General features: G+C 38.5%; 1 protein-coding gene across 6 annotated transcripts; it reads left to right on the top strand.

Annotated features, from left to right (window-relative positions):
* Positions 1-6,467: 6,467 nt before the first annotated feature.
* On the top strand, positions 6,468-24,019 carry ccdc138 (coiled-coil domain containing 138). Of its 6 annotated transcripts, XM_086267614.1 has the most exons (15): positions 6,469-6,827; positions 7,212-7,251; positions 8,026-8,128; positions 8,226-8,314; positions 8,444-8,607; positions 8,770-8,907; positions 9,093-9,212; positions 9,560-9,637; positions 9,856-9,975; positions 10,494-10,622; positions 10,774-10,890; positions 12,601-12,778; positions 15,940-16,113; positions 22,100-22,238; positions 23,469-24,019. In XM_086267614.1, exons 1-15 carry the CDS (start codon positions 6,747-6,749, stop codon positions 23,593-23,595), a joined length of 1,797 nt encoding a protein of 598 aa, XP_086123740.1. In that variant the 5' UTR covers positions 6,469-6,746; the 3' UTR covers positions 23,596-24,019. The 6 variants fall into 6 exon arrangements, with proteins under 6 accessions (XP_086123741.1, XP_086123740.1, XP_086123742.1 ...); XM_086267615.1 differs by lacking the exon at positions 9,856-9,975 and having other exon boundaries at positions 6,468-6,827; XM_086267616.1 differs by lacking the exon at positions 8,226-8,314 and having other exon boundaries at positions 6,470-6,827.
* Positions 24,020-25,177: the final 1,158 nt, after the last annotated feature.

Raw genomic sequence — 25,177 nt, 5'->3', positions numbered from 1 at the left:
CATCAGATTTTCTTTTTTAAGTGTCAGATTTGAGATTAGATTCTTAATCCAGTAAGTGATGTGGATGTAACAGCCTCCTTTCATCTCAGAAGTATCAGGCAGTGTGCCAATAGTATAGTAAAAGCAATAATCCCCTAACCCTTTAATTGTCTTCCTTCTGGAACATTTCCAAAAAAGGACATAAGATGGTTTGGTTTGATTTTGACACAGGGAAGTTTTTAAGATATCTGCAGGACTTGTTTCCTAAATTAATTTATGGGCCAGTGATAATTCTATACATCGGTCACAAACCTGGTCAGCCTGCAGTTAAATCTGATGAGGAGAGAAGGATGTACTTTACAGCTTTAAATTGAATGAGTGAATATTGAGCCCACAAGGGAAAGGAGTGGAGTCTCCCACCCTAACTCTCCTTATCAAATGTCAAATAGGCCTCCTGTACCCATGAAAATTTAATATCAATCTGAGAGCAGCTATTTAATTTTGTGGTTAGATTGGGTGCATTAAGATTGCTCCCTTATCAGTTGGTTTAAAACATATGATGGCTTAATCTGCTCAACTTATTTGGTCGCTTGTGGGGCAGTTGCAGAACTATGTCTAATATAGATAAAATCCACCCCCACCCCCCTTCCACCCCAGAAATAGGGTGGGATGTTTTATTAACCACTGTAAAAAACATAAGCTCTATTAGAGTATGATTAATGTTTATTAATTTTTTCAAATGATTTTCTGACATAAAAATCAGTCTTGTGCTTTGAGCCACTCCTTATTTCTTGATATTTTGATATATTCAGTATACTCACTTTTATTCTTAAGCAACCTTGTCCTTTCTCTAAGTAATCTTCACCAATAGTTCTCCAGGCTTCTTGAAGGACACCCAAAGCTCTTCTTTGGATGTTGGAGGTCTTTTGTTTTGTTCTTTCTCAAGAACACATTGCTTCAACAATCGTGAGGACTCTGGGGAGGCCAGTTCATGATTGATAGTGTTCCATTGTGTGTTTTTCTATCCAGGTATGCTTCCTTACTGCAGTAACAGTATGTTTGAGCTCATTGTCATACTGAAAAATGAAGCTGTGGCCGATCGCATCTCACTACATCTTTCTGCAATCACAATTCCATCAGTTTCAACAAGAGGCCCAACACTACTGACTGAAATGCACGGGCATGCACGTTTTACAGATGACAGTGGAGACTCACTGTTGTATTTCTCTTCTGACCTCCACTGTATATACTGGCAATGAGTTTACCCAAAAACTTCAAGTTTGGATTCATCACCTCCCAACACCTGTTGCCAATGATTACAGTTCAGTCTTGTGTCAGTTGCCATACGTCTGCCTTTTCTGCCTTCCTTAAGGAAAATCTTGTTTGTTTCCTTCCTTAAGGAAAACAGGAGATCCACTAAAACCGTTTCTGATGAGTTCTCGCTAAACAGAAAAAATTGATAAACTGAGGGGTCAAATACATCTCTAAGGTCACGTGTCAGGTCATTTCTCAGTTTTTTCCCCTGTTTCTTGCAGTCATGAATTTTAGATCCTCTTCATCTGTTGTCGATAGATTTTTAAGGCCTACCACTTTTTGTTTTCTAATCATCCCGTCTTCTCAAATCTTTGCAGGGCACACTTGTGCTTGAATGATTTCTAGGTCACTGTTGAGTGGCTTAATAAATCTTCTGAAACGAGTCAGGTAAAAGAAGCCAGTGTCCAAGGAAAAACTCTGACAGCCCTTTAGAAAGCCTGGGGTACTATTGCTCAAGTCCACAACAAAGTCAGGCTCCTTGGAAGCAAAATATAAAGAAATGTAGACAGGCTCATGACTTTTGCACAGTGCTGTAAACTTATCAGATATTAATGTCTGCATCAGGCGTTCAAAAACACTGGTGCACAACCACACTCACACACACTTAGAGGAATGTTTGTGAGTGGGAGTTGAGGTCAAACTTCACTATCACGGACTGTGTTGATGTATTCGGTTTCTATACAGGCTGTCTAAGGCAGGCTAGCTGTTTAACAGTGGCTCCATTCATTCTGCTGGAAAATAGGGCCACTGACACTTAAGGGCCTTTGACGCAACTTAAATGATCATTAAAGCATTTTAAAGGGGCCGATCACCTTCCACTCATCTCCTGCGTATGCTTGTGACGTTGCACATACCCACTTTGGGGTGAGGATCATTCAGTGTTGTGATTTGTTTTTTGTTTTTTTAAATAGGAATGATAGGACATTAATATTATTGTTTGTGCACGTGGTCGCTGATGGATAGGTAAATGAATATAAGAAAGTGATCTGCAAACATTATATGCAGATATATGCTAAATGTGCCCGCATTTTATTTGAAAAAATGATTCTTACTCCTATACACCGCTGACTTTTCCAAAGTATCAGTGGAAGTGCATTACAGCGAGAACAATGAAAGGCAGTTTCTCTGAAATACTGTAACATTCTGCCCGACTTTATCCAGATTTATCGTCACCTACTTTACTATAATCACTAAATCCCATTTCAGTTTCAGCACCATAATGATTAGACAAATGTAAAAGTCCGAATAAACTATGAATCCTTTGAATAATTAAAACATTTTCATGCATTTCCATTACAAAAAAGTGGCTATCGAGGGGCTTCCCCAGAAGTGGATTTACTTTACTTTTCCTCCTGGTTTCCTGAGAAACCAAGAGCCTTTTAGACTAAGTAAGGGGTAAACATTAAAATATTCATGTATCAATTAAATCTGTAGAAATTAATCTAATAAATATAACCTGACAAAGCTATTACAGGCTCTTAAATAGTAGAAGTTATTATAAGGATAAATCCTGCAGGGCATTTTATGGCTGCTGATTGCAGTAGTTCTGACAAATGCAAATGTATAGGGCTGGACAAGGAAGTAGTATCACTGACCCTTCTCAGCTATGAATAAATTATTTACTTTAATTTCAGTGTCATACTTTAGAAGTATTGAACTCTTTTTGTCTTAGATAGCTCGCTGCAGTTTTAAGTGATCTTTTGATTCCTTTTTTATGTAGATTAACATTTTCAAATTTGGGGACTGATCTTCAGTCTGCGAGGGTGGGAATATTTCAAACTTAGTCACAAAAAAAACCCAACATTGGTAAGATAAGATAGCCTCTTATGATCTGTCTCTATGACCAATTTAGAAAGACAGTGGCCCCAACTTGTAGTGAGAGAGAAAGAGACACTTACTGTCAATTTTCCGGCGGCTGGGCCTTTACCTGTGGGGCACAGTGGGAACGCTGTGAGGCCGGAAACTGCAAAGATAGCCATAAAGTTCAAGTGGAGTGTAAGCTTGGACACTGGGGTGAAAAAGAAGAGCCCAATGGCCAACTGGTCACCACCGAGGGGTGGGTTTGACTGCTCTGTGGAAATGGAGAATTCTTACAACCACATTCCTTAGGGAGTTTTGTGTTTAGTACTTTGGGTTTATGATACATGCCGACCATTCCTGCCTGACAAGCCTCCAGTTTGAGAACATTAGAGTTTCCTCTCTGCTTTTTGGGTTTCTTCCACTGGCTTTATTTGACATGTGACCTTCAGGGTGCATTGGAGTTGAACATGTTCTTATAGAGAACAATGGATCGCTCTTTCCAAGTTAAGAATGAGCTGCTGCTCAAAGTTGAAGAGCCATATCTTTCGGTCGTGTGCATGTTAGATGCTTATTCCAAGTCCAATTAATGTGAGAGCTGGGAGATGACTGAAAACACGCTGACCAGAGCATATGTATATGTTATTACTCCTCATTGACCCCTAACTTAGGCTTGGATAATTATCTAGGAGACTGAAGAAGTCATGCTTCTCCCACTGAAGAAAAGGCTACTTTTATGCATCAGTCTACTGCTACAGTATCTACTGGCCTTCACATTTTTACAGGCGTGTCCCTATAAATGTTTCAAAAAATATATTTTTTTAATATGGAAGAGCTCATAAAATTGCTTTGCTTGCCCTGGGTAGCAGTGTCTTGTCTGGGGCTCTCTAATTGCTCTGAGTCCACCCCCTGAACTGCAAATCCATTTTTACAGCTTGCATTAGCATACATAATACTGCTCTGTGGACTCAACGAGTCATGCCAATTGAAAAGCAATCATTTTCACAGCAGAGCACTGCCATCGCCACTTTAATTGAGTGTGAGAGTACTTGGGTGTCTATGTGCGTTGCCTTGTATCATGAGACGGGAGATAATTGGTTGTGCAATACAACACAGCAATATGTTGGTAATTCAATGATTAGAGCTGATTGCTTTTGTCTAGTTGTGTCCCATGGGGTGACACGTGTTTATGTTGGCCACATCTTTTCTTACTGTCTGCGCTATATCTGTTACTGCCTCACACACACACTCATTACACTCACCCACTAAAGAGAGAAATATTCCCTCCCAATAATAAATAGAGCCGCATGCTAAAACATGAGCTTGGAGAGTTCATACACTCTGCTATAATAAAGAGCAGAATTGTTCTTTATATGAGTGCCCCACTGTTTAGTGAAAATGAAACCCAATTATCGTATCTTGAGTGGGTCCCCAGAATTTCATGACTGCTCTTCATAAAATTTGTGTACAAACTGCTTGCTTCCATGAGAGCTGTTGATGTTAGAATATCCATAAATGGGGGGGGGGGGGGGGGGGGGGACTGTTTAGTGAATGTAAATGAATCAAAAGTGGACATTACTAAAGTACTGAGCACTTTTCTCCCAACTATGCAGTCTTTAACTTTCACAAACAAAAACTACTCACAAATTTACACGCACTACTGACTGCCTTATACAGTCTCTTTTTGGCCGAAATGGATAGAATACCGCTGAATGAAGAACGTCTATGATCAATTAATATAATGGGAAGAGTCATTTCCATACAAAGTGGACAAAGGAAAAAGCTCTAATGAAGATCTGTGTTATTATGCGTGCTGGCTAATTTCTCACAGCATCAAGCAAAAGCCTGCAGGGACAAAGTGACTGAATCAAGAGAATGTGTATTAATGGCGAAGGCTGCTAATTGGCCAAACAGAGAGAGGGGACATTAATCTTAAAGGCTATTTTAGACTATTCAAGTCTAAAGCAAACTTGGCACTGCCTAATGGCTAAAATCTAAACTGTGAGTCACAGGGGTACTTAAAGGGCTGCAGGAAGGTTAATCTGTGGAAATACACAATAAAGATTCTCTTTTATCTTTATTTTTTAACCTCTGCACTTTTATTGACTTTATAGTGATGCATTATGCATTTTTTTTTAATTCTCACACCTTTATTACAAAATTGCAATTAAAAACCCACAGAATTCAACTGATATTTGTTATTCAGTCATCATATTTACTGAGCTTTAATTTCTTAAAGCTCATACAGTCAGATAGAAAAGAAAAGAAAACAATATGCAATATTTTTTGTTGTTGTTGTTTAAAAATGTAAAGTTTTGTATTGCACAGTGTCTGCTTTCGGTGACATTTCAGGATTTTAGGGAATGCATGCAACAAAGCTATCACCGATAGTAATAATATAAAAGACAAATATTTATGTTGTGATAGCCGTTGAAAAACTGTAAATGAACTGTAAGTGAAAGTGGGATGTTTGAGTTGCTCAGTCTGACGTTGTGCACTGATTTGACAAGCTTAAAGACTGATGGTGTCTATTGTCTTTGATGAAGCACTGACACTTAGTGGCTGATTGGTGTAACTACACTGTAACTGAGCCGGTAAGATTTCATCCATCAGTCGCAGAGATCTCACCTCAGGCAATCCAAAACTGAATCTAGATGAAACGTACACTGTATAAAATTTAGCTTTTTAAGCCAAATATTGCGATTTAAAGGCAAGAAATAAGAGAGGAGTTATGTCAAATGTACTTGATTTTTGAAGGGCTTTAGAGGATTGACTTATACACGATTACACTAAATTGCTGAATTAAAACAACTTTGATAAGCTTTGTTGATTTTTTTTTTTTAAAAGCTACTGAAAAAATTGTGCTTTACTGTTTGCATTAGCCTAAAACTAGTGAACACAGAAAGGGTGGATCAAATGACTACACACTGCTGGAGAAATTAGAGTCACTGATGACTATGCTAATCATACATTCATCCTCCGCACCTGCTGTCACTTATAGTCCTGTACTTCTCTCTTTTTATTTGGAGCAATATTCTTCTTCTTCTTCTCTCGACTGGTCCCTTTAGAGATCACCACAGAGGATTATTTGCCTCCATTTTACCCTATTCCTAGCATGCCCCTCTGTTTCACCAACCCTCTGCATGTCCTCAGCACTACATCCATGCGACTCCTCATAGGTCTTCCTTTTGTCCTCTCCACTCCTCCCTGCCTGCACTCTCTCCTTCACCTGCTTGGATGACCCCAGGTATTTAAACTCATCCACCTTCACTGCCTCTGCTCCTTGCAGCTGTTATACCTGTCTGCCTCATATTGATTACATTTAAAAGCCACTAGCTGGCGCCATTGTCCCCCACTAAACAGCGCTGGTGGCGTTGAAGAAAATGCATCACGTGATTAATCATCCGCCAAATTTTGGATGGTGCTTTAAAGTTAGCGAACACGGTTGGTTAAGGAAGTTTTCCAACATGCCACCAGTAATGTCGAATATGTTACGACTTTACAGAATACCAGCTCAGAAAAAGTACCTTTATCCATGATATGAAGAGGTTTTAATTCGAAAGTTTTAACCGGAAGTTGGTTTTATTTTTTATTTTACGTAAACTCGTGGGATAAAAGTGAAGAGGAGGAAGATTCTAATCACAGTAATAGTAGCTATGAACCAACATTTCAAGGATGCCGACTTGAATAACACAGTGGAAAAGCCTGGGCAGCAATATTTGGAGAGGAGGAAGCAGGTTTGACAATTTGAAGTACACAGTTAAGTTTTGTGGTGCAGTATCTTGGAAACGCTACCCTGTGCAAAAGTTGCCTGTCCATTCTTCTGTTTGTTCTCCGACCGACGTTTACCAAGCTTGTTTACATAGTTACTACTGGTTAAATGTACGTTAACCTACGCGTTTAAATCATTAATATCTGGTCTCCCATCCCTGTATCTAAATTCATAAGAAACAGACTAGGTTAACGTGTAGCTAGTTGAACACCGAGCCTCTGTATTTCTGGTTTACCAGCTGTGTATGTAGGCTTCGTGTAAGAGTAGTCGCCACGTTATTTGACAAATAGTTATATGACATTTTGTCTTTTTGCACCTATGTTCTAAAACATGTTGCACTGTCTTTAAGGTTCTACCTCCAAAGGGAACTACCACAGGAACCAGTGATGGTAAGTGTAGTCTGGGTGTCACATGCCCTTTTGGGTTCCAACAGATCTTTAAGCGTTATATATTTATTAAATATTGCACGTCACACCACATTTGTCTTCACTGGTTAACATGATATTATTGAATTATAGCTTTTTTTCTATTTTAAAAATGGTGAAAAGCTTAAAAACAAGCCCCAAATGCTACTGTTGACACAGTGGGTTGCAATGTTCTGTACATAACAAAATGCAAAAGTTCAGAGAGTCTTGGGGAAATTACATTGTTGTTTTTGTTTTCTTGTTTTTGTTTTTTAAGTGAAACAAAGTATATAGAGCTACTGCAGCTGGTAGCCCAGCTTTCTTTAAAAGAAATTTCAAGCGCAATTGTCCCATTGCAAAAAATTTGGTGTTTTGAAAAACATTCAACTTGTCTAAGCAAATTACTGAAGCTCTAAAACAGGAGTGGGCGGTTGATTTTCCCAAGGGTCACATGGGAAACTGGCGCTGCTGTGGAGGCATTCATGGGAAAGCTTATAAAGAGCTAAAATTCATATTTAGCAGAATTGAGTTCAGCTCGTTAGTGCGGCCGCCTACAACAATCTCATGTGGGCCCTTGAGAATACAAATTGCCAATTGCTGATATAAAATCTCACTGAGAGCTAGTTTTTCCATTTTGGACACATTTCTAAAGTTAGACCACATATTGCACTTGCCACATCACATGTACGGACAGTGCTACACAAATTAAAGAAATTATTGAATGACTATAATTATTATTTTTAATAATTTTTTTTTTAGACTTTGCACAAAGACTTGTTTTGACTGGTGGGTCCAAAGAGTTGAAATGCTACAACAGAGCTTTGCATGAACTGTTCAAAGCAGTCGCCAATCATCCTGAGCAGTAAGTGATCAGTAACACCATGGAAGTGTTTGCATGTTAATGATGACTTCTTTGAGCAAAACCTGTATGTGGTTGTGTTTGGTTTAATTTGGCACAGTTGTAGTTTGCATGGCAACAATGAGGACCTGAGTGCAGACTCCACAGTAGTCCCACTTCAGGAGTCTCAGGTGCTGTTTACAGAAATGGGTATGTGTGTTTCACAGGTAGTAGTCCACTTTGTTGCCAAGGCAAATGTTTTCTGCTTCACTCAGAAGCTGAAATTATATCCTAAGTTGATTTAAAGTTTTCTTTTAATAACTTGATACTCTTGTCCAGATGTGACCTTGCCTTCCTATCTGGATGGTAGCTCTGGGTCCCAGGAAGCTGAGAGTGACAGAGAGCTGCAGTGGGATTTCCAGTTTCCCAACTCATGTGACTCATCTTCCTTTGCACTAGTCAAGATTTACCATGAAATGATGACCATACACAAACAGCTAAAGGTTTACACATATTTCTTCCTCTCATAATAGAATAAATAAAGCTCTATGTCCAGAATTGCTCAATCAATTAAAATGAAGAAACCTTACAAACATGGCATGTTAGGTATTTCGGTTTTTGTTGTGCTGAAGCTGTAGACTCAGCATGCATTTGTGTGTTCACAGGCAGAGCGACAAAATCAGCAGCAGCGGGAGAGAGAATTGCATGAGAGAGAAAGGAGGCTAAAACGGCAAGAAGAGGCTTTGCTGAAGCTGGCTGGGATGAAAGAGATGGTCCACAGTCGCATTGTGACTATAGAGGAGGTTTGACACGAATAAAACATCATATTACATTAAAAAGAAGGGACGTGTTCTTCACCACACATAGTTCCCTTTCCCTCCACCTTCTACATAACCATCCATGCACTTACAGGTCATGGATTATTCCATAAGGTGTCACTGCTATCTTCATTTTGTGTGAATGTTCAGTTATGTGTGCATCTCACCAGAAACACCAGCATGAACTGAGCCGGCTGCAGGACCTTCTTCGAGAGAGAAACAAAGAAAACAAGAGGCTTAAAAGCAATTTCGAGACAATCAAGGAGCTCAATGATAACATGAAGAAGCAGGTTGGAATTGGTTGCATTTGTAAAATTTCTAATCTAGGTCTGAACATTTCATAAGCATGATTATTTCCAACTTTTGAATGTCATATTCAAAATGAAGATGATGGCATCTTCAAAATTACCATTCAAATGTTCCCAAAAATGAAGTTAAAGTTTTCTTACCAAGCCAGTAGCTTGTTGATCCAGAGGAGGGCGCTACAACATAAGATATCTGGAAGTTCACTAATACGACAGTGTATTAGGATTGCTTTGTCTACACTTGTTTTGTTGATCTAAGTGCTTTTGGGGAATTTATATTGCAACAGCGCACTGATAGTCATTGTCTTTTTTTTCTTTTTTCAAATCAACAGTTGAATGAGATCGGTGAACGAAATAAGAGGCTGGAGAGCCAATCCAAGAGGGTGCAGGCTCGGCTTGAAAATCTTCAGGTAACAACAAATATATCAGTGCAGAAAAGGCCGTTCCTTCATGTTTTATATGAAAAGCCTTAAAGTTGTGACGTTTAGTCTCACAATCAGTTTTCAGCATCTAAATAATGAGAGTTGAATAAAGGAGGCCATTCTGATATCTGTTATCTTTAGTAAATAGACAAAACAGATATTGACATTTACTTTTTTTGGCTTTTTTTTTTTATTATTATTTTAAGAGGAAATATGAGCACAATTTAGCAACAAGAAGCTGCAACAAAGGGAGTATTAAGAGTACCGAGTGTTTTAAGCCATGCAACAAGGAGAAAGCAACAGCTTCTGGAAAACCCAACAACAAGGTACTTCATCTACTCAGAGTGTGTCTCTGTGTGTGTGCGTGCGTCTCTGTGTGTGGGAGTGGGACCGGGGGGGTTGTTTGTTTAACAGTTAAATGTACTACCAATCAGCAGGATTTACAGATTTCCTCTAATTACAGCCATGTTACTTAATCTATCGTTAATGTGTTTAGTGAAAAACGCTGCATGTGGTTTAGTGTGGTTAGACAAACACTAACACTGCTCTTTACATATACCCGGAAAGGAAATGGTACAACAGCCCTTCTCCACAAACCACACGCATACTTCCAACTGACATGATAAATCATAGTTTGTGATTATGTTAAGTTATCATCACTGCTATTGATGAAGATAGATATACGGAGTTGGATACAGTTATATCCCTGCTGAGAAAGCTGGTTTTGTCAAACTTTTATTGCTTTATTTTCTTTTTTAACACTTTTTCTTTGCATTATATTTGAGCTGGGAGAGGTCTAATAAACACAGCAACTGTAACTTATTTTTCACCCTTCTTCCTTCAGGGCAGCGTAACTCCCTCTCCACTGAAGCTCATATCCTTTCTGCTGGAGTGGGTGCTTGATGTAACAGAAAACAAAGTGGAAGGTGTAGGCCGGTGTTCAGAGGTTCTGCTCAGCGAAAGATTCCTCAAGGTGGTGTGCTCAATGCAGCTTTGCTCTGATCTTTGCATTTCTTCCCGGCTCTATTCCAACACACACAGTTGGTGTCACAACAACAAAAAAGCAGGAGATGATGAGACACGGACAGAGTTTGATTAGACATAACTTATCTTGGGTTTCTTAGGTGCTCCCGTTATTAGCAGACCAGCTTCATCACACTCCTTTGTCAGAACCTAAGCTCCTCCTCAACCTGCTTCGCCTCATTTACTCTGCTTTGAGACACTTGGACAACAGCAGGCAGGTAAAGATAATATTATTTCTGTGAGCAAGCTGTGTTTTTAGAGCAGGTAATTTTTAGATGCACCAAGGAACTTACTGTATTATATTATGGACATGTGGAGCATGACATTTTTACCGGAATTCAGCTAAAAATAATAATAATTAAACCTTTGGCCATGCATGATATTTATTAGGAAATGTTCTTGTTGGGTTGTTGAAAGAAATGTTACGCTATGACTATTTAAGCTCTGGCTGAGATCATTATAAACAAAGTCTAACACAGTCACTATTCTTTTTCATGAAAATTTTAAGCGTGTGTTCACTGTGAGCAAACAAGCCAGTGCTGAAAAAACGATGCCAAGACAGTGACCTTCAGGGGGGATGGTTTGTTTTTCTGCAAGAAAGACAAAATGGGCTGCATCTTGTTTATATGATCTGCCACTGTTTAAAAACTAAATCTCCCGCATAGCTGCCTGAAAGGACATTAATCTAAGTAACAGCCGCTTTATTCCTAAAACATTGCTTCTGGACACTTTTCAGCAGCAGTGTTATTCCTGTTACTAGATAAGCTTTGCTTTTAGAAAGTAAGAACACAGCAGGGTGAGATTACAATCTATAACAAGATGCAGGTAATTCTGTGGCCTGGCTCATTCATATTTCATCAGCCTTTATAAAGCTGAGTGTTATTCTGCTAGCAGAAAGCTGCTGGACCTCATTTCAAAACATGAGGCTGGCTCTAAAGTTGACACAGTTTTTCCCTCCCCACACATCAGAGGTACACATCGACTTCAAGCGGAGGGTATCCACTTTATCGCTACATCTCCCTTCACACTAAGGAAGGCTTTCTTGTTTGGTAGTCCTGTCGAGTTTCATCTTGTGTTTACATGAGATGCTTGGTTTTCTGAAGTCCCCTGCCTGTATGTGTGTCAGACAGAGTCTAGACATTTGAGCAGGCTGTCGCCGTTTTTGTGGCTCTGATAAGGGTGTGTGTCCTTCTCCTTATCTGGCCACAAGCCCCTCAAGAGTCCTAGATAACAAACATTGTATATCAGCAATTGCTATCTGAATGTGAGACATTATTAAACCGTGGCCCAATCCCATTTGCAGACTTGGACTGCAATTTTCATGCTCGTATGAAGTCCTTACCAGCTGCCAGTCATCTGGCCTCAGTCCCAGCTATGAGCTTGGGTTCAGCCTACACCAACTGTCCTTATCCACTTACTTTCTACCGTGTCCAATCTTCCAGCCTTAAGTCCTTGTCACTAGTCCTGCTACAGGGAGCTTGGGCCCGTTAAACCACTTGCTTCCTTATTGCTAAATAACGTGTTCCCTTTATATGATGAATACCAACTGGCTTTGAGCCAAAACACATAGATGGAGAAACAGAGATGACTTTAAGATGAGGGTTCTTGGTGAACCAGTGGAGACCTTGGGGAAAGGGAAAGACCACCAGCTCTTCAGCTTTCAAAATACATAAATCTTGGATAGTAGCTGTAGTTTACTGTGCTGATTTATTAGATCCATCAGTTATGGAAAAGTTGCAGAAGAAGCCTGCTGGCTCCCTGTCAGGCTGACCTTGTATTTTATACACTAGCATTTGATGAAGATCATTGTAGGCATGTAATTTCTGTTTTGACAGTTATATAACAAAAGTGAATGATTGCAGGCACAGTTGCTAATATTGCGCAATGGCCAGAGCATCTGAGTGTGTGTTTCTGTATATTTTGCCTAGCATGTAGCACCATCTGCTACTCTGCAATGGATAGGAGAGGAAGTGTCAAAGCCTGCAGAAGATTCAGATCACCCTATGAAATGCTCTGAAGCAGCTGGAAGTTGGCCCCTTTACCGAAGCCCTTGTCCTCATACACGGATCCTTTCTGTCCTCATTATCTTCAGCACCATCACACAAGGTATTAATGAAAACACGTGTGTATGTGTATATGTGTATGTATGTGTATATGTGTGTATGTATGTGTATATATATGTATGTATGTGTATATATATGTATGTATGTGTATATATATGTATGTATGTGCAGTGAGCACAGGACCCAATACAGAAAGTCAGGCCCTCAGGCTACTCTAATGAAGTCTGTTTCCGATTGTTTGGTCAAAAATATTCACACTAGTGGCCTGCTGGAGATTTTTTAGGGCTCTGGCAGTGCTCATCATGTCCCTCCTTCCTCAGAGGAGCAGATACCATTCTTGCGGATGAGTTAAGTATCTTTTACAGCCCTGTGTAGCTCTCCTAGAGTAACTGCCTTTCTCCTGGAGTCTCCTCCATGCTCTTGAGACTGTGCTGGAAGCAACAGTGAATCTTCTGGCAATAGGGACATATTGATGTGCCATCCTAGAAGGAGTTGCACTATCTGTGCAACTTCATCATGCTACCAATAGTGAGACTAACCCTAGCCAAATGCAAAACTAATGAGAAAATACATTAAAAAGATGGTTGGGGAAAAAAGGCAGAGGCCTCCACCTGTAAAACCATTACTGTTTTGCCCAATTATTGTGTCTCTAGTGCAGGGGTGGGCAATTCCAGGCCCCGAGGGCCGGTGTCCCTGCAGGTTTTAGATGTGTCCTTGAACCAACACAGCTGATTTAAATGGCTAAATTAGCTCCCAACATGTCCTGAAGTTCTCCAGAGGCCTGGTAATGAACTAATCATGTGATTCAGGTGTGTTGACCTAAGGTGAGATCTAAAACCTGCAGGACACCGGCCCTCGAGGCCTGGAATTGCCCAACCCTGCTCTAGTGCATCTGCTGTTAATGCCATTAACACCGAAGCAGGTGAGACTGATTAACAACCCCGCTCTGCTACTTAAATGACCAGATCAATATTCTGGAAGTATAACTGACTTGATGCTATGCTCTGATTTAAAACATGGGACCATACTTTGAAATAAATGCAGAGATTAAATAATGGACATGTTTGGTAGACTGCATTCACTGTCATGATTAGAAGTACCAAAGACATGATATTTATTATCATCAATTACCTTAACAACATATAATATTGTCTTTGAGTTGAGTTCCATTGCAAAAATTGTGTTGTATTGTAAAGCAGTACTGCAGTCTAAAGCATTGTTAGGCACACCAGTTGTTATCCATTGCCATTCAGAGGTAGCCAGCCCTGAAGTTTCCTTTTAGAAGCAAGTGTCAGCACTCAGCAGCTATGTCATTAACAATGCTGGACAGTTATTTTGAATGTTATTTTTAAACAAAGATGAATGGAGAGCGATAACTTTAACTGACTGGTCACTAGGATATAAAATCTGCATATATAGAATCAGTGGTCACATTTAATTTTCCAAGGAAATGAATGATACAAAAAATACATAAAACTTTGACATTTTTGGTCCTAAATGAGGTTTAAAAGCTTTTTTTCTGTCAAGTTATACTTCTACTACATATGCATCACTAACAGCTCAGTTCCGAGTGCAGACACGGTTAGCGTCTCAGCCCATCAGAGCTCAGAGAAATAAGTGTGACAATTTTCGCAACCAGTAAAATAAGAAAGAGAAAAAAATATAAGTAACTACTGTCTTTTCTGAGATAATTAGAAGATATGCCTGGCTCTATATAGTTGAACCTGGGTCAGGGTTTGGTGTCTGAGTGCAGACTTAAATATTAAACTGCTGGATGGGTTTACACGATTTCTGTTTGTTCCTAAACAAAGCTTAACTAAGACAGTAGGATGGTAAACATTTCTTGCTAAACGTTAGGATATTGGCATCATGTTACACTAACATGTTATTCTTCCATCCACAGTTTATATATTGACAGTGAGTGATAGTTTTGGATCTAAACTCTCGGCTGGGTTTGATAAGGAAAATCCTCAGATCACAGAGCTGCTAGCATTGCTTTAGGTTCTTGGCCCTCTTCCGTTACGTGCAAATATTTTAAAGAGGCAAGGAGCTCTTTGCCCTTCCACACTATAAATCTTGGTTGGCTCTCTGAGTTCAGCCCACAAACCTGACAAATCCTGACATATTTTATGAAACTCTTTTCTAAAATGACCTTCCGTCTGCTCGAGGGCTCCCTCAGCACATCAGTGCAGACTGTTTTCTGTCAATCTGCCTACCAGGTTTAGTTTTTTTTTTTTTTTTTTTCCTTGTGGATTGTTGAGCCAAATTGACTGTAAGAAAGAGATATTTCTTCTCCTTTGCTAATTGCTCATTTTTATATATACCAAACTCAGGCACTTAAACTAACAAAGCTTGGCCTTTATCATATGTCAGGTAAAATATGAAGCTTTTGGAAATCTGAAAATAACTTTGTCAGAGGACTGTAGCCATTACATCCAAAGTACAGTGGAAAGTTGTGAGTTAAGTGGGAGAAGATAGGAAACAGCTGGTGAATGAGTACTTTCCATGTGTAATGCATCTAATGCAAAGGGATACACTAAGAAAGGTCTCTGCCTCAGTGAGTAACCTCAAATAAGTAATCATACAGTTAGAACCATAAGTATTTGGACAAATACAGAATTTTTATGTTTTTGTACAACAATGGATTTTATAACAGCAAAGATGTGATTGAAGTGCATTTTGTAGCTGTTCACTGGACCTCTCTGTATGAGGCTCAATACAATATCCCAAGACTTATAAACATTTGCATGTTTTGTTTTCTTTTAATTAACTTTACAGTTTGTACAAGCTGTTTTTATGTATGTATAATTCTCAGCAAGAACAAAAAACAATGAAAATGATGGGGGCTAGGCTACCGAGAGGTCTCCGAGCTTGAAATGAACACGTGGAAACCTTCAAACAAAATTCAATGAGATCTTCCACTGTTACCCTTTTAACATGATAAACATGTATGTATGTATGTAAATATATTAAAAATCGTTAGTAATACCATTAAATATAATTGTTATTATTATTTTTAAAATTATTGGGGGAAAAAAATTAAAATAACAAAAACAGCTACTTTAAATGTAAAAAAACAAAACAAAACAACATATTATTTTTATATATTTTAAGACTATAATTTCAACTGAAAGAAATGTGTCATTTTCATCTAGACACCTGGAGTGTTTTTGACTGTTTCTACTTTACTCTTGTCATTTGCAGCTGATGTGCTGTCCCAGGCACTTGAAAGTCTCTATATAGAACTGATGAATGAGGAGAATCGAGGGCTGTTCATCCACTATGGAGGAGTGCAGAGGCTGCTTTCAGTGCTTCAGGGGAGTCGCACAGGGCTCAACATGCCTATAGACATTCTGATGAAACTCAGTGAGGAGTCCTGTAAGTAGGCTTGTTTTGTGGTAAACACTTTTAGATGAATGGTTATGGCGTGTTTTTTTTTTTTTTTTTTTTTTTTCTTTTTTTTTCTTTTTTTTTTTTTTTTTTTTTTTGTTTGTTTTTTTTCCCTTTCCCAATGCAGCTCAGAGCAAAGACAGGCTTACAGTAAAAGGCTTTGGCTTCCATTGTAATTTTATTTTTCCTATTTTTAGTGAATATAATGTGGTGACTCACAGTTTCTGCAGCGTCCTTCTGGTACATTTAACCTAAAAGGGTCAATGCTGATCAGTTCATGAATGTTGATACGTGTGCCTGCTGAGTAGCAGTAGTAGTAGTAGATTTGCATTGAGTAGCAAGACGTTTTGCATGCCAAATGTTTTTGGGCATGGTAGTAACCCCAAGTTGCTCTCTGATGCATCCATCAGAGTATGAATATGTGTGAATGTTAGATAGAAAGCACTTGGGTAGAAAAAGCATAGAAATAAAGTGCTTGTATGAATGGATGAATGAGGCAAGTTTATATAGAGCACTTTGAGTTCTCAGAGTTAAAAAGCGCTGTATGAGAACCAGTCCATTTACCATTCAGTCACTGGTATCGCACACCCTAGGAAATAATTAAAAAGTGGGAATTTCAGTTCAGTTCAGTTCAGTTCATTTTTATTTCAAACATTTCAAACATGTGCCTTCACAATCATTACAAAATATCATTCCATTATTTGTTTGAAAAGGAGTAGGCTGAAGTATTTACTTATTTGTCCCTACCCCCTCAAGTTTTACCTCTCATTCATTTAATTTTTTTTGTCTTAAATTAAACAAACAACATATGAAACATATGAAGTAAAACAAAACATAACATACATAAATCAAAACAAGAAATTAGCAAGCCCCACCACAGTATAGTTTCTTTCATATGAAAAATACAGAATGTGTATATTTGCAGATACACAAGTTATGGAAAAACAACAAACCAAAACAAAACAAAAAAAACAAAAAAGAACCGCAACACCATTTCCAGCAACATTACCGTCCTGGGTTAACCCTGTTTTCTTCATTCTTATACTTATTTAAAATTAGGTTTTTATATTTTACTTTAAACTGTTTTATGTTTTGACTGTCTTTTATTTCTTCTGTTAGACTGTTCCATAATTTAACTCCTGCAATTGAGATAGACATAGTTCTTAAAGTTGTTCTAGCACTTTGTATTTTTAAATTCCATCTCCCTCTTAAGTTATACCCACCTTCTCTTTCTATGAACAATTTACAGATTTCTTTGGGAAGCAGTTTATTTCTTACTTTATACATTATCTGCGCTGTTTTAAGCTTCACCAAGTCTTGGAATTTGATAGCTTGCATTTTGACAAAGAGTGCATTTGTATGGTCCCTGTACCCTACATTATTTATTAATCTAATGGCCCTTTTCTGTATTGTAGTTATTGTTTGTGTGTTACTTTTGTATGTGTTTCCCCAGACCTCTACACAGTAGCTCATATATGGCAGTAGTAAAGCACAGTATAAAATGTGCAGTGCTTTCTGATCCAACATATGCTTTGCTTTCCCCAGGACGGCAATGCCCCGTGCCAATTTCCCCCGAACATAAGTAATGTGTGGCTTCCAACAGAGCTTGTGGTCAATGATCACCCCAAGAAATTTTATTGCATTTACTCTTTCTAAATATACATTGTCAACACATATTTCTACTTCGATGTTTTTCTTTTGGTTTCCAAACAACATAAATTTGGTTTTATCTAGATTCAATGATAATTTATTTATATCAAACCACTTCTTTAATATCGTTAATTCCTGTGTGATCATTTCCAAAACCTGTGGCAACTCCACACCTGAACACAGTATATTTGTGTCATCTGCAAATATTACAAACTTTAAAATCTCCGATACTCTGCAGATATCATTTAAGTACATAATAAACATTTTTGGACCCAGTACTGAACCTTGAGGTACTCCACAAGCTATATCCATCAAATTAGATTTATATTCATTTATTTGTACATATTGTTGCCTATTCCCTACATAGCTTTTTAACCATTCCAAAACCACTCCCCTAAACCCGTACTTTTCCAGTTTTTTTAATAGAATTTCATGATTAACAGTATCAAACGCCTTCTTTAGATCTAAGAAAACTCCGAGCGCATACCTCTTATTATCCATACATTCCGTTATCTTTTCCATTAAATCTATCAGTGCCAAAGCTGTTGATCTGTTGTTTCTGAACCCATACTGACTATCTGTCATTAATTCATATTTTTCCACAAAACTGTCAAATCTTTTTATGAAGAGGTTTTTGATACATGAATACTATCTGTTAATGTGAATAACTGTAGTCTATTTATTTAAATGATTGTACCTTACACTACAGTGATAACAAAAACAATTTCACGATTGAAAACATTTTTAAATCTAAGATACTTGGTATTTGCACAATGTTAGAAGATATTAAAATCTATTGATGCTGTTATCTGACAGTTTAATGCTGTTTGAGGTGGTCCTTGATTTGTTTGGGGTGTTGTTTTTGTTTTTCTTAATCCAGAATAGTTTCTTTAAAGGTATCAGCAATTATATTTTAAAAGAACATTCACAAGGGAAGCAAGGGGCAGCAACATGAAACCATAGACCGTCACTGGCATTCACCAACTCCAAGCAATGACAAGCAAAATAACCACAGACAAACCCAAAGTGAGCATGTTCTGAGTGAAACTTTTCTGAACTTCAAGGTGAAACTTTAAAGTAACTACTAATCATAGTGAGGGCGACTGTTGATTGAAATGTTACAGGGTGGTAAAGACATTAGAGAGTTACCTAGGCAACTGGACCTTGGAATGTCCAGGACCAATAATTATCTACAAACCAATGCCCAGTGAAAGAATGACTTCCTGTATGGACATCCCATAATAATGGTAAACAATTAATTATTTAACAAAGATTGAGTGCTTAAAAAGCAATAATACAAGTCTTTTTTTTTTCTCTCTCTAATCCACACAGAGTCAAAAGTGTGTATATATATACTGGCTCAATCTTTTAAGGCCTTTTAACATCTCAATAGTGATCATGATGGACTATAACTGGTAGTTTCTCTTTACCAGCTTTACTAATTGATTGACCAATAGATTTACACAAGTTGGGAAGGGCACTTGAAGCCATTTCTAAACAATTGAATATGAGTTGTTTAGATGTGTCACCAATTTGCCAAGGTCTTGGAGAGAACACCTAAATTTTTACCCTTAGATGAGGCTCAGGAACAACCAAGGCTCAAGCTTGGAAGGAATTGGAAACTGTTGGAACACCAGTGCCCCTGTCCACAGTAAAGTTGGTTTTATATTGGACTTGAGAGGGTGTTGGCCAACAAAGAAGGCACTAAAGACCTCAGTAAATATCAGGCTTTCAAAAAGCACTGTACCAGCTGTCAAGCATGGTGGTGGTGGTATCATGCTCTGTGGCTGTTGTGTGGTCAGTGGTACTGGTACATTTTAGGAAGTGGGTGAAATCATGAAAATTAGGGCTACATCCGAATTCTTCAACTTCTTCTGAACTCAGCAGCTACACATTTAAAACTGGACGTGTCTCGGTATTCCAACATGACAATGATCGCAAACACACATCAAAATTGGTTTTGGAATGGATAAAGCATGCACATTTTCAGCTGCTGGAAAGCTCCATTGTCAACCGTGTTGAAAATTTATGGATTATGCTTTAAAGCAGAGTCTGTCCCAGTAAAACGATCCAATTAAATGTCCAAAAAGTCCAAAAAGAGTGGTCAGGGGTCCTGATGGACAATTAACGAAATGCTAGTAGGGGTTGAAAGACTCAAATTACCATGAAATTCATGTCCAAGATGAGTGTATGTAAACCTCTGACCACAACTGTTTTTCATATAGAAAGTGCTTTTTCCTATTACTATTATAGGATGAGTTTTCTAAAAGTGTACAATTTGTTCATTACAGTTGGAGGAAACAACACAGGAAGCTTGTGTATAAAACATGTTTCGAGATGGTAGTAGTTGGTCTTTTCTGTTCCCAAAGGCTTTAAGCAAAAAAAAAAAAAAAAAGTGATGCAACACATTGGTAAAGAAGTCCCTCTCCTGACTTTTCTAAAAAGGTTATTTTAATTCAATTTAAAATAAGCACATTTATGTTTTCACCATTTCCAATAAAATGTAGAGTTCATTTTTTAAAACATATTGCATTCTCTTTTATTTAGATTCTGCTGACTTCTTTGAAAACAACTTTTTAAATGGATGGTTCAAGTTTTATCCAGCTTATGAGCCAATTTTAAAACTGTATAATTCATATTGCCTAAAAACTGGTTTTGATTGACAAAGCTGCTGTGATTACTTTGCTAGCCCTGATTTATAGACTGCTTTGAATATCACAATTTTCTTTGAGTTAAAACAGCCCTCCTGGTGTATCACTCCATATATTCCCCACATAAAAACCACATGTGAAAAATTACGTTGTTTTTTTTTTTTTTTTTTTTTTTCTGAACTTAGATCAATCATAACTAGTGGTCAGGCAATAGATCTGGAAATTGTGGTCATAAAACCTTGGACCCCTACCACTTTCTGTCTTACTTATTGGAAGACAAAAGAGTAGATGGAGGTGGACAAGGTTAAGATACCAGCTGCAGTGTGTTTTCATGGAAGGGTGAGTTCAGCAGGGTTATGAGCCGTATCATTTAAACTGCTGCATACTAATAAACAGCAGGACCATATGCCAGAGGCGACTGGGGACTGAGGTCTGTGTGTTTGTATGTGTGTGCAGATATTTGTGTGTTTCAAGGGGATTGTAAGCCTTGCGAGACTTGCTAATTATTCTGTTTTACAAGCAGTAATGAGGGGAGATGGAAAAGGGCTGAGGGAGAGGGGGAAAGGTTTACACCTTAAGGTTAGCAATAAAAAAAATTTTTTTAAAAATGTAAAAAGGTCCATTTATACACAAATGTACCAAACATCTGTGGTCAAATCGCCTCTTCTTGTACAGAGGTAGTCACATTCCCTACCAGTAACTCAATCTTTTCAACTATTAACCCAGCATAGCTTTAAATAACAGGACCTTGGGGAGTTTTGGTGATAACACTGTTTATTCTACATTTGATTTGACTATATTAAAAATAATTGTTGGAGCCTTGTACCTTCTGCTTCACTGGTGGATTATGTTTGTCTGTGTGGGCCATGTTTAAGCTTACATTAAAAGTCTGGAGTTAAAGGCAGTTTAAAAATGCTTAAATTTGAAATTTGTCAAATGTACCTATAAGCTGTAAAATGAATACCAGTAGTATTCATTTTACCATAGTTATCCATAGTGATTTTGAGGGTAAGATATTGTTGGAAAAAGACTGACCAATCCATGTTTCCCTTCTTATCCTTGTCATATTATCTTTCTATCTGTCTGATCCTTTCTTATCTAAGCCCGGTGCTATTCTTCCCCATCCATCTTCCGCTGTGATTTGATGCCAGTGGCGCTGCTTCACCAGCCAAAAAAAGTCCCTCTGTTGCTCAGATTGTATTCCCTCGCTGCATGTGTGTTTTAACAAACAGCTACTTTTTCAAGGAGCGGGAATGTGACTTTTAGCAGAAACAAATGTTTGTTTACTCGAAATCGTCTTCATTTTAAGGTCAACGTTTGCTGTTATTAATTTAAGAGATCTACAGCTCCCATCTGTGAGCACTGGTGTTTTTGTCCTTTGTTTCATCTCCCTGTGTGAGTTTGTGTATGTTTGAGGTTTGAGGTCAAAGTTAAAAGTGACAATATGGAAATACAATGTTCTAAGAGACACTCTGACCAGCATATGTGTTCCTGTTTTTCTGTGTTATTCATGGTTTGTTGGTGTGTTCGTGTAGTTTTCTTGCTGGCAAAATTAAGCTGATAATTCCCATCTCTTTAGAAGTTTTGACATTGAATAAAATGTGTTGCAGATCATCAGAATTGATTGCCTTGATAATATCCTGTTCTCTTTGCTTTTGTTGTTGTGCTCATAGGCTACTTAAATTCCTTTCTGGATGCATGTAGCTGTGAAGAGTTTTTCCAAACATCCTTCTTGCTTCTTAAAAACCCTCATCTGGACCTCCCATCTTTGGAGAAGTTCTCCATCCTTCTGCAGAAGCTCTCCAACATCAGGTAGACACAGTGATGTCCATATTAAACATGGAAGCATTTCTCTGGGCGTGGCTAAAAACTACCTGCCTGCTTGGATTCATGTGTTTACGTTTGACTTCATGAATAGAAATATTTAATAGCCAATCAGCATTTGAATAGAAGATTTAGTGGAAGTGAACATGTTTTGCAACATTTATTTTGTGGATTGTCACGACTTACTCCAGGAATACACGAGATTTGTCTTTGCATTTTCAACATGGATTTGTTCATCCTTTGCACAGCTTCAGGTCACAGCTTTTTGTTTTTACCCTGGATATTGGATGCTCTTTCACTCTTTTTCAGTCCAGTCCTAATACTGCACCATTTTTTAGAGGAATGTTTTCTTTTATTTATTGGGTTGGAGATCAGTAGCAAAAGTTTTATGGAGTCTTTCATAAAATTTCTCATTTCAAAATTCGAAATGTTTGGTTCAAATCATCATGAGTCTGTATGAAGTAGGTTGGGAGGAAAGTATAACAGCTTTGTCATGGTTTGGGGTTGCATTTTAGCTTGTGATCCCAAATACACTGCCAGTGTACTAAAAGTACACCTCAATAGAAAGTGACACAATCAAACACTGTCAGTTATGCACTGGCCTCTTCAGAGCCCAGACCGCAACATTATTGAAGTGGTGTGGGATCATTTTGACAGAGAATGGAACAAAATGCCGCCAACATCCAAAGAAGAGCTTTGATTGTGCTTCAAGAAGCGCATTTAATGTTGGAGAACTATTACCGAAGATAACTGAAAGAAATTACAACAAAGCTTGGCTATAAAAGCTCAGGCTGTGTCGAATAATACATTTGGTCATAACAAATATTGATTTTTAAGCTTGTTAGAATGTTGTAAATGCTAAATTTGCTTCTTAGACCCTGTTTTCATGTACATTTACAGGTTTTATTAAATCGCTTTCAGCTCCCATTTTCCTTAAAAGATATAAAGAAATGAGGGGTGGGCGCAAGACCTTTTCACATTACTAGATTTTAAGGGATATGTTTGCTAGCATTTAGCATATTAGCAGTCTAATCAAACAACCTAAACAATGTCCCAAAACGTCTTATGTTGTGCCATGGAGCACTAATTTGTATTTTTGATATGCAACATTGGAGGCTAGAGACATAATGTGAAATTTGAAACAGCACAGTAATGGACTTTGTTCACAGCAGGTAGAGACAAACACTTTGTTTTTCATTTTCTTTCAACTTTTTCCAGGAAGAACCATCATCTGTTTGAACTTTCCTCCCTGCATCTCCAAATAGAAGAGCTGCATCACAAAACCAAAAACACACACGCTTTCCTCTGCCTGAACCTTAGATCGATCCTCCACAACATTAAATAATACAATTCTCATCGTGTTGGTCTGCAGAAACTTATTCAAGATGACATCCCTTCTCCTTCACTATTTCAACACTTTCCCTGGATTCTGTTTGGGTTTTTTTCTTCTTTTTGAAAGATTTGCTTAAACTTCAAAAGTACATGAAAACAGCAGCTCCACCCTGGTTTACCTCAGATTATAACTGGAGACATGCTTTCTTTATTAGTAATACAATGAAGTGTTTGTATTTATTTGTCATAAGCACTTTGATTTAAAGCTGTGTATGTTTTAAGTCTCTGACCCATATTTTTTGTTTTCCAAAATGCAAATTGTTCTTTTTTTGGAGATCATAAACCCATTTTTCCATATAAAAGTGAGTGTCACTCTTGCCAAGAGAGGTTGTGACTGTAAAATGGTTTAATGGCAATAAACAAAAAGAACTGAAGCATATTAAGTTTGGATGGCACATGAAGTACTGAACCCCCCACCCCCCCTGTGTTTTGTATAAACTTGTCTCATTTCTTTGTTCCAGAGCAAGTCTGAGTTGACAGAGAGTAATAGTCTCAATATGAGATGCGCTAGTGGTGGTTGATGGAACGCACTGGAGCAATTACCGTAATTGTCGGGCTATAAGCCGCTACTTTTTGCACAAGCTTTGAACCCTGCGGCTTTTAGTCAGGTGCGGCTTTTCTATGGATTGTCCATGATTTTTGTGATATCGTAAGACGATTTGGTTTTTTTGTTCCACTGTTGTACGGCACTACGTTGCCTGGCGGAAGGATCGGGGTTCAAGAGTGGTATGTTGGTCACATGTCCATCCGCCAGGCAACATAGTGCCGTACAAGTAGCGCGAAAAAAAAACTTCAAAGTAGCCCTATGCGTTCAGCGGGAGTCGTGGATGACGAGCGGCGATAAACTTGCGAAAAGCAAGTTGTGCTCAACTCTACCGGTGGATTCTGACAGCGTGGAAAAGTGTGCAAACATCCACGATCACCAACGGATTTCGAAGGGCTGGACTGCTGCATGATGAAGAGGAGGACACCGCCACGGCCCTTCAGAGGGTGTTCGACTCCGACACTGACAATGAGGATTTCTTTGGTTTTGAAAGTGACAACGAAGGAAAGAAGCTGAGAGTGGATGACGAAGCCATCCTGAGCCTGTTCGTTTCCGACACTGGAGAAGAGGACTTTGGTGGTTTTAGTGCGCAGGAAGATGGTGGTGAATGACTGACTTTTCTTCTTGTTAAAGCCGTGTCACTGCACCTGAGCCTAAAAGGTAGTCTGAATCAATTTTTCTGGTGTGCTGTTTTATTATTATATTTACATGCTTCCAGCTCCCGTTTTTGCTCGATGACAACTCGTACCTTTCCACTCCCCTTTTTCTCCCTCCTCGCGCTCACAGACCCATAACGTGTATGGCAGTCCATTCTCCCTGCAACACGGACTACACTGCCCACGATGCTACATTCTTTAGAGCTATGCTTGTAGCATTCTGCCTGTTAGCTTAGCACAACAACAACGAAAAGGCGCTCTCTCACCCAGGAAACACACAGTCGCAGAGAGAGAGAGAGAGAGCGTCGCCCTGTAACCATGGCAACCGTAACGCT

Source organism: Aulonocara sp. 'chitande type north' Nkhata Bay, linkage group LG16, assembly GCF_057382095.1.
Source record: "Aulonocara sp. 'chitande type north' Nkhata Bay isolate Kocher_YH1m ecotype deep benthic linkage group LG16, A_spYH_male_GT1.1, whole genome shotgun sequence".
In the NCBI taxonomy this organism is placed as follows: domain Eukaryota; kingdom Metazoa; phylum Chordata; class Actinopteri; order Cichliformes; family Cichlidae; genus Aulonocara; species Aulonocara sp. 'chitande type north' Nkhata Bay.
Note: the sequence above shows the minus strand (reverse complement) of the source record. Positions and strands in the feature narration are given on the sequence as shown.

Bases quoted from the DNA above. Each gene is read 5' to 3' on its own strand.
- ccdc138 (XM_086267614.1), top strand. From the start codon at position 6,747: ATGAACCAACATTTCAAGGATGCCGACTTGAATAACACAGTGGAAAAG. The intron at 8,129-8,225 runs GTAAGTGATCAG...AATTTGGCACAG, and splicing joins GTCGCCAATCATCCTGAGCA to TTGTAGTTTGCATGGCAACA. The intron at 9,638-9,855 runs GTAACAACAAAT...TATTATTTTAAG, and splicing joins CTCGGCTTGAAAATCTTCAG to AGGAAATATGAGCACAATTT.